Consider the following 14,027-nt stretch of genomic DNA (forward strand, 5'->3'; position numbering starts at 1 on the left):
GGGCATTTCTAGATTTCCCCTAGACTGTTCATATCCTTTTCTGAATGAATGAAAGGACAATTGATCTCTTCTCAAAGATAATCAAAGTGGGTTGCATCATAGCCTGATACAAGATTGCTGTGGTACAACTCCCTGTCAAAGTGGCAGCATACTCCACTAGGGCTCAGTCCATTTCTGTCACCCTCATCAAAGACATCCACATCTCTGAAAGTTTCAGAGCCGCAATTTGGTCCTCAGTTCACATGTTCTCCAAACATTACAATATTCTTTCTGTGCCAAGATGGACACAACTTTTGGTGGTGATGTCCTCTGCACCATCTTGGATCTGCCTCCTCAGCACCCACTTCCATGTTGAGTTACTGCTTGGGAATTGAGTACCCATAGGAGCTATACTCAAAGAAGAAGGAGAGGTTATTTACCTTTTAGGAACTTGAGTTCTTCAAGATATTTTCTCTCCATGGGTTCTCCCCACCTTCTTTCCCCTCTAGCTTTGTGGTTGACAAGGAACTGGAGTGGTGGCAGGTCCACTTCTCCTCATATTTCCTCACTCCGAAGCATGAGGCCATGTAGAATCATAGGGTTAGAAGGGACTGCAAGGGCCATCTAGTCTAATCCCTATCTAGCGTAGCCTGCAGGCACAGACCTGCAGACACTGCTAACTCAAATCTCTGACCAAGAGTGCAAGGGCATGCTCATATCCTATGGTAGCACACCCATAGGGCCAACACTTCTCAAAGAACTCAAGTTACTGAACGGTAAGTAATCTCTCCTGAGTTTCCAGTTTGAGAGGGGACTGTAAAGGCAAACACAATTAGGACCCTACTCCAGTGAAGTATATGCATACCTTTAAGCACATTCATAATACCATTGATTTCAGTGAGATTACTTATGTTCTTAGAGTTATGCTTTGCTTAAATGCTTTTCTGAATCAAGGCCTAGGAGAGGCTTCAAGAGATCCATGAAAACACTAGCTTCAAGAGCCATTTCAATGAGGGAGTCGAGGTTGTGGGTATTGAAACCAGGACTGAGTGGTACATTTGACCCATGATGCCATGAAGGACATGTGTTACACTTGCTTGGGGTGTCCAGGATGTTGAGTCCCCTTGTTATCCCTCTGCTTCAGCAAGAGAGAGAATTACTTGTGCTTAACTGACACCTCCAGTCTATCACCCAAACAATCTCCTCAGGGCTCTACTAACCCCTTACTTTGCTATGCAGGCTAGTAATAGGTGCACCCCGGTTCCCAAGCCCCTATGAAAGCATCCCCTTGTAGTTTCCAGCCCTTGTCACTGGACACTCACAGAAATTACCAGGTAAGATGTCCCTGACGGAACAGTCTACACACAGCTTGACTGGTGCTTCTCAGGATCAGGTTCTTTATAACATCACAGCACTGAGATATATGTATAGTGAAACGATCATAAGTTTATTATCAAAGATTAAGATTTAAGACATAGTGAGTAAGGATAATAAATGGAAACAGAAATAGTTACATATAATACTGAAGTATAACATGCTTCTTATAGATTAAACTTAACTTTAACAGGCTACCCAGCTGCATAAAAGCAGTCTTATCTCACCTAAAGCTTTCTTGCAGCATTTCCAACCAGGACCAGCTGGGATCTCATTTTCATGAATGCAATCATATTGCCTGATTACTTCTTCAAGTTCAGGATAATGGGGTGCTGTCCTGTCTCCCAGTTACAGACCAATAAACCTTTGAAGTACACCCCAAGACAAAGCTTTTTCCCTCTGCTGTCCTCTTCCTGTTAAATCTCATCTGCATTTAGCTAAGACTAGTGTTTGTGACTGAGACAAATACTTGATTTACATTTCCACTGATAGATGGATAAACACCGCTGGTCTGTCAGCAAACCCCTTTTTCACCTCTGCTGGGGAGTAACACCTTGATACAAACTATAAGCATATATTTTGAGCATATAGACATAACTTTTTAAATATCATCAGTACATACATTTCACAACAATATTAATGACCAGTGTGACCTTGGCTTTCATTTAAGATCTTACATGACACTCTTTACGGATAAGTACTATGAAACAATGTATTCATAGGCTATTAAGATTGGAAGGAACCTCAGGAAGTCATCTAGTCCAACCCCCTGCTCAAAGCAGGACCAATCCTCAGACAGAAACTGAACTGGCAAGCCTGGGTTTAGCAGGCCAATGCTCAAACCACTGAGCTATCCCTCCCCCCATTATTAGGTGTAATGAGATTGTGAGGCCCGATAGGAATTGCTGACACAAAATAGTGAACCCTTTGCCAACTGGCACCAACGGGTTACTATGTCACTGCATGTTAATGGCCATATAGGTAAGGCAGAAGTAAGGGCTTTTTTTATTTGTTTTAATTGGACATGTGGGTGGAGAGGAAAAACTAATCCAGTGTCCTCAAAAACATCCAGGCATCGGCAGGTTTAAGCTGCAGTAAGGCACTAATGGAAGCACAAGTTAATGTCAGTATTTTTTGTCATGTTTGACACTCACAGACTTCAGAAGTGAAGAGGAGAGGCTATTTTTAAGTAAACCTCAATGAAAACATCAATACAACATAGAGCTTCCAAGAGCATTGATCTATGTAGGAGAGTTTAGGCAGGGTAACTATTCTTGATAAATGTGTATATTTTTTAAAGTCTTTTTACTCCTGTCTTTTGAAAGGGTAAGTCCATCATGTTTTGTGTTTTTTGTGAATTTTTTCAGATTTGGTAATGTATTTACAGTAATGAAGAAGAAATTGCAGTCTTCTGGCATTTACTAATTTCAGGCTAAATCCAGGTGATCCTTTCAAAATCATGTTAAAGCCATTCTTTTTCAGAGATTCATTTTGAGTAATGATTTACCTCATGAGTTCTTTAGAACTGCCACACATATATTTGCAAAATATTACCTTCTTAGAACTTCTTTGTGCTCCTTATTTGCCAAAATGCCTGTTTTCTGCTTTGTATTTTGTTGTGTGTGAAATAACTATTTCTGGTATTTCAGTTTGATTAATGCCACTACTTCTTCCAGCCATAACAACCTCAGTTAGAATATTTTACTAATTTTAAGAGCATATTTTAAATAGATATGTTTATTTATTTTGTTGTCATTAGGAATGTTATCTCTATTTTGTTATATAGTTACACTTAATTTTTGTTCAATGTCTCAAGACACAAAGGACCATATTCTTTATTAAAGTCTTGCCTCTTTACCCTTCTCTGGTGCACAAAAGGACTGCACATTGTGTAGAATCAGCCCCCCAGGAAATACCCCTGGTGTTAGCTTGTTCCCTAGGCAGTGTAGAGCTTGTGTCAGTTCTGCACCACCACCACTCCCCTCACAGCCCTCCCACCATTGGAGGCATGCTAGAGGTGCAGTTACAAGCCTGTGCACTAGAGGGGTTGGGGCCAGAATACAGGAGCTGCAAAGATGGTTTAAAAGGTGGCCTTTGTCCCATCCTCGTTCCTGCAGTCAGTATAAGAACAGAGCAATGGAAAGTCCTGTATCTTAAATTTTTCTGATATGATACAGTGTCTAGTGGCATATTTTTGAAGGAGTATTTTAATACTGTGTAGACTTGAAAATTAGAATTCCAAAGCATTGAAAACAGAAGATATTTACCAAATATAGACTTGGAAATACTGTTAGGATGTAAATGAACACAAATTAAAGCAAACCCCAGAATGTTACCCAAATGATGGGGGTGGGTGGGGGAGGGTTGTAAATGAGATTTTTCTCCTTTTAATGATGGCATACTTATTTTGCAGTTTGAAAATGATATTTCAGCATTCACATATGAGAAGACTCTTATGATGGAGCAGAGATCTCAGATGTTAAAACAGATGCAGCTGTCTAAGAATGAAAGGGAAAGAGAGGTAAACTATTTAACTTGACTATAAATTTTATGAAAACCAAGTATAAGCAAGTGGAAGTGGTAATGCTAGGCCATGATCTCTAACAATTTCATAACAAATAAATAAAATAAAACCTCTTTTGTTATGAATTTTGTACTAATTTATCAGTTGTAAGAGAATATTTGATTTACTTTATCTTTTTGTGTATGACTCATTAGTATTAGCTCTAAACAATACTGAAATACTAGAATTACTACAGTTCCAGCATAACTACAGCAGTAGATTGGAGCTTAAAATACTGCACTAACAGTATCTGTGTTTGCATGCTTGTCATCAAACATATCTATCTTCCTGGGTTTTAAGGATTTTAAAAATTTAACTGAAGAATTTTAAACTATATTATTTTGAGTTAAATAGTCTATGTAACCTTATATTTTTCAGTAATACTATTTTTGCTATCACATCAGAATTTGAAATCTGCAAGTTGTGACAAAACAATTAAGAAAATGACACTATATATCTAACATATTGCAAGGATTTTTAATGAATCTGTAAACTCTGAGGTTGTACCCTATGGCTGGAGAATTGCTAATATAGTACTGTGACATTACTCGGGATACAATTTGGACTGTTGAACAGCTGTGTCCCCTTTAACCTGTAGCCTGGGGGTGCCTTTTACATTGCTTTGCTGTTAGAACAGCCACTCTTGGCCTGCTTACACAGCCTTCAGCATGCAAATTCACTCGCAGCTAAACACATGAGCACGCTGGCCAGTCACTCATGAATTACATACAGGATGACATCTGCAAATTATTAGTGTCAGAGATGTGCATCTTGTGCTGTCCAGCACACTACTGAACAATGCAAGCTCATAGAAAGTCCGTCATTTCATCAAAGAAAATGATATATGCACCAGCCTTGCTAGCCGACTGTCTGTCTCTCATTTTTATATCATCCTCCTCTCTTTGAGGATTACCCCCAGCTGGTGTGTAGGCAACACATAGTCTCTTGTGGATGTGAGGGTTGAACCGTCTCTGTGATGAAATGTAAATTTCTTGTTTACACCTTCCTGTTGATGAAGAATGACATTGATAGCTTTTTAACACCTGACTGGGTGCTAGGGTGTCTGTCTCTGAAAAGCTGTTTTGTGCCTGCTTGTCTTAACTTTGGAGAATGTTATAACAATGATACATTGTAGAATCTAATTACTTCTCATACAATATTGATACAGTATCAGAGGGGTAGCCGTGTTAGTCTGGATCTGTAAAAGCAGCAAAGAGTCTTGTGGCACCTTATAGACTAACAGACGTTTGGGAGCATGAGCTTTCATGGGCGAATACCCACTTCGTCGGATGCATGTAGTGGAAATTTCCAGGGGCAGGTATATATAAGCAAGCAAGAAGCAGGCTAGAGATAATGAGCTTAGTTCAATCAGGGCGGATGAGGCCCTCTTCTAGCAGCTGAGGTGTGAAAACCAAGAGAGGAGAAACTGTTTTTTGTAGTTGGCAAGCCATTCACAGTCTTTGTTTAATCCTGAGCTGATGGTGTCAAATTTGCAGATGAACTGAAGCTCAGCAGTTTCTCTCTGAAGTCTGGTCCTGAAGTTTTTTTGCTGCAGGATGGCCACCTTAAAATCTGCTATTGTGTGGCCAGGGAGGTTGAAATGTTCTCCTACAGGTTTTTGTATATTGCCATTCCTAATATCTGATTTATGTCCATTTATCCTTTTCCGTAGAGACTGTCCAGTTTAGCCGATGTACATAGCAGAGGGGCATTGCTGGCATATGATGGCGTATATTACATTGGTGGACGTGCAGGTGAATGAGCCGGTGATGGTGTGGCTGATCTGGTTAGGTCCTGTGATGGTGTCGCTGGTGTAGATATGTGGGCAGAGTTGGCATCGAGATTTGTTGCACTGCTATTTACATACTACACAGACCACAGTGAGAGACTATGCCATACTCTATCAAAGAAACTGAGGAACCACCTGATCAGCATCCTATACAGCAAACAGGAAAACATCAAAAAAGAGCTCTCCAACCTGGAGACTCTCATTAATAACCAAACTTCTATACAAATGGACTTCACTAAAATAAGACAGGAGATCTACATTACTCACTTCACCTCTCTACAAAGGAAAAAGGACTGTAAGCTGTCTAAACTCCTACCTGCCACATGGGACACAACCGTGGTACTCCTAACCCACCCAGCAATATTGTCAATCTATCCAACCACACACTCAGCCCAGAAGAAAAGTCTGTCCTATCTCGGGGACTCTCTTTCTGCCCTGCGACCCCCACTAACATGATACAGTTCTGCGGCGATCTGGAAGCCTACTTTCGCCATCTCTGACTCAAAGAATACTTTCAGGATAACACTGAACAGCCCACTGATACACAGTTACCCTCCCACCAACAGCACAAGAAGAACAACTCCACATGGACTCCTCCTGAGGGTCGAAATGACAGTCTGGACCTATACATAGAATGCTTCCGCCGACATGCACAGGCAGAAATTGTGGAAAAACAACATCGTTTGCCTCATAACCTAAGTCATGCAGAACGCAATGCCATCCACAGCCTCAGAAACCACCCTGACATTATAATCAAAGAGGCTGATAAAGGAGGTGCTGTTGTCATCATGAACAGGTCTGACTACCAAAAGGAGGCCGCCAGACAACTCTCCAATACCATATTCTACAGGCCACTTCCCTCAGATCCCACTGAGGAATACACTAAGAAATTGCACCATCTACTCAGGACACTCCCTACACTAACACCGGAACAAATCAACATACCCTTAGAGCCCCGACCAGGGTTATTCTATCTACTCCTAAAATCCACAAACCCAGAAATCCTGGACGCCCCATCATCTCGGGCACTGGCACTCTCACTGAAGGGGACTGTCTGGATATGTGGACTCTCTACTCAGACCCTATGCCACCAGCACTCCCAGCTATCTCCGTGACACCACTGATTTCCTGAGGAAACTACAATGCGTTGATGACCTTCCAGAAAACACCATCCTAACCACCATGGATGTAGAGGCTCTCTACACAAACATCCCACACGCTGATGGAATACAAGCTGTCAGGAACAGTATCCCTGATGATGCCACAGCACAACTGGTTGCTGAGCTCTGTGCCTTTATCCTCACACACAATTATTTCAAATTTGATGACAATATATATCTCCAGATCAGTGGCACCCACATGGCACCACAATATGCCAACATATTTATGGCTGACCTGGAACAACGCTTCCTCAGCTCTCGTCCACTCACGCCCCTCCTCTACCTACGCTACATTGATGACATCTTCATCATCTGGACCCATGGGAAGGAGACTCTAGAAAAATTCCACCACGATTTCAACAGCTTCTACCCCACCATCAACCTCAGCCTGGACCAATCTACACGGGAGGTCCACTTCCTAGACACCACGGTGCAAATAAGTGATGGTCACATTAACACCACCTTATACCGAAAACCTACCGACCGCTGTGCCTACCTTCATGCCTCCAGCTTCCCTCCCGGGCACACCACACGATCCATTGTCTACAGCCAAGCACTGAGGTACAACTGTATCTGCTCCAACCCCTCAGACAGAGACCAACACCTACAAAATCTCCATCAAGCATTCTCAAAACTACAATACCCGCATGAGGAAATAAGGAAACAGATCAATAGAGCCAGACGTGTACCCAGAAGCCTCCTACTGCAAGACAAACCCAAGAAAGAAACCAACAGGACTCCACTGGCCATCACATACAGTCCCCAGCTAAAACCCCTCCAACGCATCATCAGGGATCTACAACCCATCCTGGACAATGATCCCACACTTTCACAGGCCTTGGGTGGCAGGCCAGTCCTCGCCCACAGACAACCTGACAACCTGAAGCATATTCTCACCAGTAACTGCACACTGCACCATAGTAACTCTAACTCAGGAACCAATCCATGCAACAAACCTCGATGCCAACTCTGCCCACATATCTACACCAGCGACACCATCACAGGACCTAACCAGATCAGCCACACCATCACCGGCTCATTCACCTGCACGTCCACCAATGTAATATACGCCATCATATGCCAGCAATGCCCCTCTGCTATGTACATCGGCTAAACTGGACAGTCTCTACGGAAAAGGATAAATGGACATAAATCAGATATTAGGAATGGCAATATACAAAAACCTGTAGGAGAACATTTCAACCTCCCTGGCCACACAATAGCAGATCTTAAGGTGGCCATCCTGCAGCAAAAAAACTTCAGGACCAGACTTCGGAGAGAAACTGGAAAAATCATGGAACAGGTCCTCAAGGAATCAATTCTGAACCACTTAAAGGAGGGGAAAGTGATCAGGAACAGTCAGCATGGATTCACCAAGGGCAAGTCATGCCTGACTAACCTAATTGCCTTCTATGATGAGATAACCGGCTCTGTGGATGAGGGGAAAGCAGTTGATGTGCTATTTCTTGACTTTAGCAAAGCTTTTGATACAAGTATCAGAGGGGTAGCCGTGTTAGTCTGGATCTGTAAAAGCAGCAAAGAATCCTGTGGCACCTTATAGACTAACAGACGTTTTGCAGCATGAGCTTTCGTGGGTGAATACCCACTTCTTCGGATGCAAGTCATCCGAAGAAGTGGGTATTCACCCACGAAAGCTCATGCTGCAAAACATCTGTTAGTCTATAAGGTGCCACAGGATTCTTTGCTGCTTTTGATACAGTCTCCCACAGTATTCTTGCCAGCAAGTTAAAGAAGTATGGGCTGGATGAATGGACGGTAAGGTGGATAGAAAACTGGCTAGATGGTCAGGCTCAACGGGTAGTGATCAATGGTTCCATGTCTAGTTGGCAGCCGGTATCAAGTGGAGTGCCCCAAGGGTCGGTGCTGGGGCCGGTTTTGTTCAATATCTTCATTAACGATGTGGAGGATGGTGTGGACTGCACCCTTAGCAAGTTTGCAGATGACTCTAAACTGGGAGGAGTGGTTGATACGCTGGAGGGTAGGGATAGGATATAGAGACACCTAGACAAATTAGAGGATTGGGCCAAAAGAAATATGATGAGGTTCAACAGGGACAAGTGCAGAGTCCTGCACTTAGGACGGAAGAATCCCATGCACTGCTACAGACTAGGGACCGAATGGCTGGGCAGCAGTTCTGCAGAAAAGGACCTAGGAGTTACGGTGGACGAAAAGCTGAATATGAGTCAACAGTGTGCCCTTGTTGCCAAGAAGGCTAATGGCATTTTGGGTTGTATAAGTAGGGGCATTTCCAGCAGATCGAGGGATGTGATCATTCCCCTCTATTCAGCACTGGTGAGGCCTCATTTGGAGTACTGTGTCCAGTTTTGGGCCCCACACTACAAGAAGGATGTGGATAAATTGGAGAGAGTCCAGCGAAGGGCAACAAAAATGATTAGGGGGCTGGAGCACATGACTTATGAGGAGAGGCTGAGGGAACTGAGATTGTTTAGCCTGCAGAAGAGAAGAATGAGGGGGGATTTGATAGCTGCTTTCAACTACCTGAAAGGGGGTTCCAAAGAGGATGGATCTAGACTGTTCTCAGTGGTAGAAGATGACCGAACAAGGAGTAATGGTCTCAAGTTGCAGAGGGGGAGGTTTAGGTTGGACATTAGGAAAAAACTTTTTCACTAGTAGGGTGGTGAAGAACTGGAATGGGTTACCTAGAGAGGTGGTGGAATCTCCTTCCTTAGAGGTTTTTAAGGTCAGGCTTGACAAAGCTCTGGCTGGGATGATTTAGTTGGGTTTGGTCCTGCTTTGAGCAGGGGGTTGGACTAGATGACCTCCTGAGGTCCCTTCCAACCCTGAGATTCTATGATTCTATGAAACTGCTGAGCTTCAGTTCATCTGCAAATTTGACACCATCAGCTCAGGATTCAACAAAGACTGTGAATGGTTTGCCAACTACAAAACCAGTTTCTCCTCTCTTGGTTTTCACACCTCAGCTGCTAGAAGAGATCCTCATCCTTCCTGATTGAACTAACCTCGTTATCTCTAGCCTGCTTCTTGCTTGCTTATATATACCTGCCCCTGGAAATTTCCACTACATGCATCCGACGAAGTGGGTATTCACCCATGAAAGCTCATGCTCCCAAACGTCTGTTAGTCTATAAGGTGCCACAAGACTCTTTGCTAATATTGATAGACACATTTTGCCAGGACATCAATATTCAGCATATTGAGTTTTCAAATGATATATCACAAGGCATACTTTATACAAAATTTATCATAGTCTTGTAAGAGTGATGACCAAAAAAATATAGAATGTCACAAGTACCTATTTTTAAGAAAGGAGAGAAAAGTGATCCGGGAAACTACAGGCCTGTTAGTTTGACCTCAACTGTATGAAAGGTTTTGGAACAAATTTTGAAAGAGGTAAATAGTAATTGGGAAAAAATACAACACATTTTACAAAAGGCAGATCATGCCAGACTAACCTGATCTTTCTTTGAGAAGATAACTGGGTTTTTCTAGACAAAGGAAATGTAGTAGATCTAATCTACCTGGATTTCAGTAAGGCATTTGATACTGTTCCACATGATAAATTATTAGTTAAATTAGAGAAGATGGGAATTAATATGAGAATTGAAGTGTAGATAAGGAACTGGTTAAAGGGGAGACTACAACAGGTCATACTGAAAGGTGAATTCAGGCTGGAGGGAGGTTGGTAGTGGAGTTTCTGAGGGATCAGTCTTGGGACCTATCTAACATTTTTATTAATGATCTTGGCACAAAAAGTGGGAGTGTGTTAATAAAATTTGCAGATGAGAAAAAGTTGGGAGGTATTTCCAATACAGAGGAGGACCGGAATATCACACAAGAAGATCTGGAGGACCTTGAGAATTGGAATAATAGAAATGGGATGAAATTTAATAGTGCAAAGTCATGCACTTAGAGACTAACAATAAGAATGTTTGCTATAGGCTGGGGACTTATCAGTTGGAAGCAACAGAGGAGGAGAAAGATCTGGGTGTACTGGTTGATCGCAGGATGACTATGAGCTGCCAATGTGATGCAGCTGTGAAAAAGGCTAAAGCAGTCCTAGGATGCATCAGGAAAGGTATCTGCAGTAGAGACAGGGAAGTGTTAGTACCATTATACAAGGCACTGGTAAGACCTCATCTGGAATACTGTGTGCAGTTCTAGTCTCCCGTGTTTAAGAAAGATTAATTCAAATTGGAACAGGTGTAGAGAAAGACTACTAGGATCATCAGGTGAATTTGGGTCTCCTACCTTATGAGATGAGATTCAAAGAGCTTGGCTCAATTAGTCTAACCAAAAGAAGGCTAAGGGGAGTTACGATTGCTCTATGTAAATATACCAGAGAGATAAATACCAGGGAGGGAGAGTTGTTGTCTAAATGAAGTGCTACTGTTGACACAAGAACAAATGGATATAAACTGGTCATCAATAAGTTTAGGTTTCAAATTAGATGAAGGTTTCTAACTATCATAGGAGTGAAGTTCTGGAACAGCCTTCTAAAAAAAAGTAGTGGTGGCAAAAACCTAACTGGATTCAAGACTGAGCTTGATAAGTTTATGGAGGGTATAGTATGATGAGACTTCTTACAATGGCACATAACTGATCTGTGACGCTAGCTGCAAACATCTCTAATGGCCAGTGATGGGACACTAGATGTGGAAGGCTCTGAGTAACTACAGATAATTCTTTCCTGGGTGTCTGGCTGTTGGGTTTTGCCCACATGCTCAGAGTTGCCATATTTGGGGTTGGGAAGGAATTCTCTCTCTCCCCCCGCCCCTCATCAGATAGGCCAAGACCCTGGGTTTTTTTGCCTTCCTATGCAGCATGGGGCATTGGTCACTTGCAGGTTTAAATTGGTGTAAATGGTGGATTCTCTGTAACCTGGAGTATTTAAATCATGATTTGAGGACTTCGGTATGATTTGAGGACTTCAGAGGTTAGGGTCTATTAGTAGGTGGGTGAATGAGGAATGAGAGGAGGGGTTGGATGGAATGGTGGGGGGCAGTCAGGGGACAGAGAGGGGTGGATGGGGCAGGGGTCCCATGGGGCCGTCAGGGGACAGGAAACAGGGGGGTTGGATGGGGCAGGAGTCCCAGGAGGGCCGTGGTGGGGCGAGAATCAGAGGGGGTTGGATAGGGGGCAGCGAGCCAGGTGACACCTGGCTGTTTGGGGAGGCACAGCCTCCCCTACTTGGCCCTCCATACAATTTTGGAAACCCGATATGGCCCTCAGGCCAAACAGCTTGCCCGCCCCTGGTGTATAAGTACCTTCACAGGGAGAAAATACCAAATAATAAAGGGCTCTAATCTAATCTAATATAGCAGAGACAGTTATAATTAGAACCAATGACTGGAAGATGAAGGTAGACAAAAATCTGTGCCTTGTTTCTAATTTGAATTTAATACTGAGAGTGATTAATGATTGAAACAAACTACTAAGGGAAGTGACAGATGACCTGTCTGTTGAAGTCTTCAGATCAAGACTGGATGCCTTTCTGGAAGACATACTGTAGTCAGACTCAAGTTATTGGACTCAATACAGGAATAACTGGACACAATTCCATGATTGGTGTTATACAAGAAGTCAAACTTGACTATATAATCGTCCTTTCTGGCCTTAAAATATAATCATTTTTTCTTCTTTTTGTTTGCTTTCATTCATGATTGTGTTAATGTAAAAACACATTGGGTCTGGAAGCCCCCAAATGATTTCCCACTTCCTGATTCTTTTGTTGATGGCTTGTTCTCTCACCTTCCAAAACAGTATATCCCATATGGTGATATGAATCTTATAGGTAGATGATTGCATTCAGGGACCTAATATAGTAACACTAATGTGTTGTGACAGTCTACACTATTATGTTCACTACTTTTATGGAATTATGACAAATTTTGTACAAAGTAAGCATTGTGAGGTATCATTTGAAAACTCATAATCTGCTGAACATTATTTTCCTGGTAAAATGTGTATACGAGCATTATATGTGAAGTTATAATATTTTACTGTATAATATTGCCAGGTCTGGTTCTACTGTTTTCGCGGCCCCAAGCAACACGCCGAATTGCCACCGTGGAGGGCGGGGGCAGTTCGTGTGCCATTAGGGCAGCACGTGCATTTCCACGGCAGTGGCAATTTGGAGGCAGCTTCTGTCTTCAGCTGGAAGACAGAAGCTGCACCACCGCGGACAGCTGAACATAGAAGCTGCTGCCAAATTGCCGCCACCGCGGAAACGCACGTGCCACCCTAACAGCACACGGACTGCCCCCGCCGTCTGCGGCGGCAATTCTGTGCGCTCTTTGGGGGCAAAAACACATGGACTGCCGCCCCTTGCAGATTGCCTCCCCAAGCACCTGCTTGGAATGCTGGTGCCTGGAGCCAGCCCTCAATATTGTTGTAACATGTTCCAGAGTTAGAAAGGCAGGCCTAAACCAGTTCTCCAGAGACAAAAGCACTCTGTCGCACCAGGTAGGTGTTTAAATGGCCATTCTCTGGCAGGGGAAGGCATAAACAAGAAATTTACATTTAATCACAATAGTTCAAACACCATGTCCACAAGAGACGTTTTGGTCAACATGATTCAGCAAGGATGTTTCTAACACAAGGAATTGAATTATAAAGAGGGAGGGGGGGAAGCTTGACTTCTCTCTCCTCCTTCATTTGGGGAGGGATAGCTCAGTGGTTTGAATATTGGCCTGCTAAACCTAGAGTTGTGAGCTCAATCCTTAGGGGGCCCTTTAGGGATCTGGGGCAAAAATCTGCCTTTAGATTGGCCCTGCTTTGAGCAGGGGGTTGGACTAGATGACCTCCTGAGGTCCCTTTCCACCCTGATATTCTATGATTATCCTTTAAGAAGTGGAATTTTATTTTATTTATCTTGTACTTTGAAGTGACAGTACTTGAGATAACCTTCTGTGGTAGTAACCTGCTTTGCAGCTAGGGCTATAGCTTCAAACTCATTGGCAAATCATTAGATTTGACTTCACCCATAGACCACAAATAGCTACTGCAAACAAATTCTGTTTGCCTCTTAAGGTTGAAGGTGTCCTGATGTTCAGGAAAATGCTGGCTGAGATAGAATCATAGAATATCAGGGTTTGTAAGGGACCTTAGGAGGTCATCTAGTCCAACCCCCTGCTCAAAGCAGGGCCAATCCCTGCAGAGA

The 14,027-nt window shown here is 43.0% G+C and overlaps 1 protein-coding gene across 4 annotated transcripts in view; it reads left to right on the top strand.

Annotated features, from left to right (window-relative positions):
* SLC12A7 (solute carrier family 12 member 7) overlaps positions 1-14,027 on the top strand; it is a 327,938-nt gene that overhangs the window by 294,218 nt on the left and 19,693 nt on the right. For all 4 annotated transcript variants that reach the window (XM_039524891.1, XM_039524892.1, XM_039524894.1 and 1 more), the window contains exon 21: positions 3,767-3,874. In XM_039524891.1, coding sequence (XP_039380825.1) covers positions 3,767-3,874 — 108 coding nt within the window. The remainder of the gene's footprint in view (positions 1-3,766; positions 3,875-14,027) is intronic.

Source organism: Mauremys reevesii, linkage group 2 (genome assembly GCF_016161935.1).
Source record: "Mauremys reevesii isolate NIE-2019 linkage group 2, ASM1616193v1, whole genome shotgun sequence".
Taxonomy (NCBI): Eukaryota; Metazoa; Chordata; order Testudines; family Geoemydidae; genus Mauremys; species Mauremys reevesii.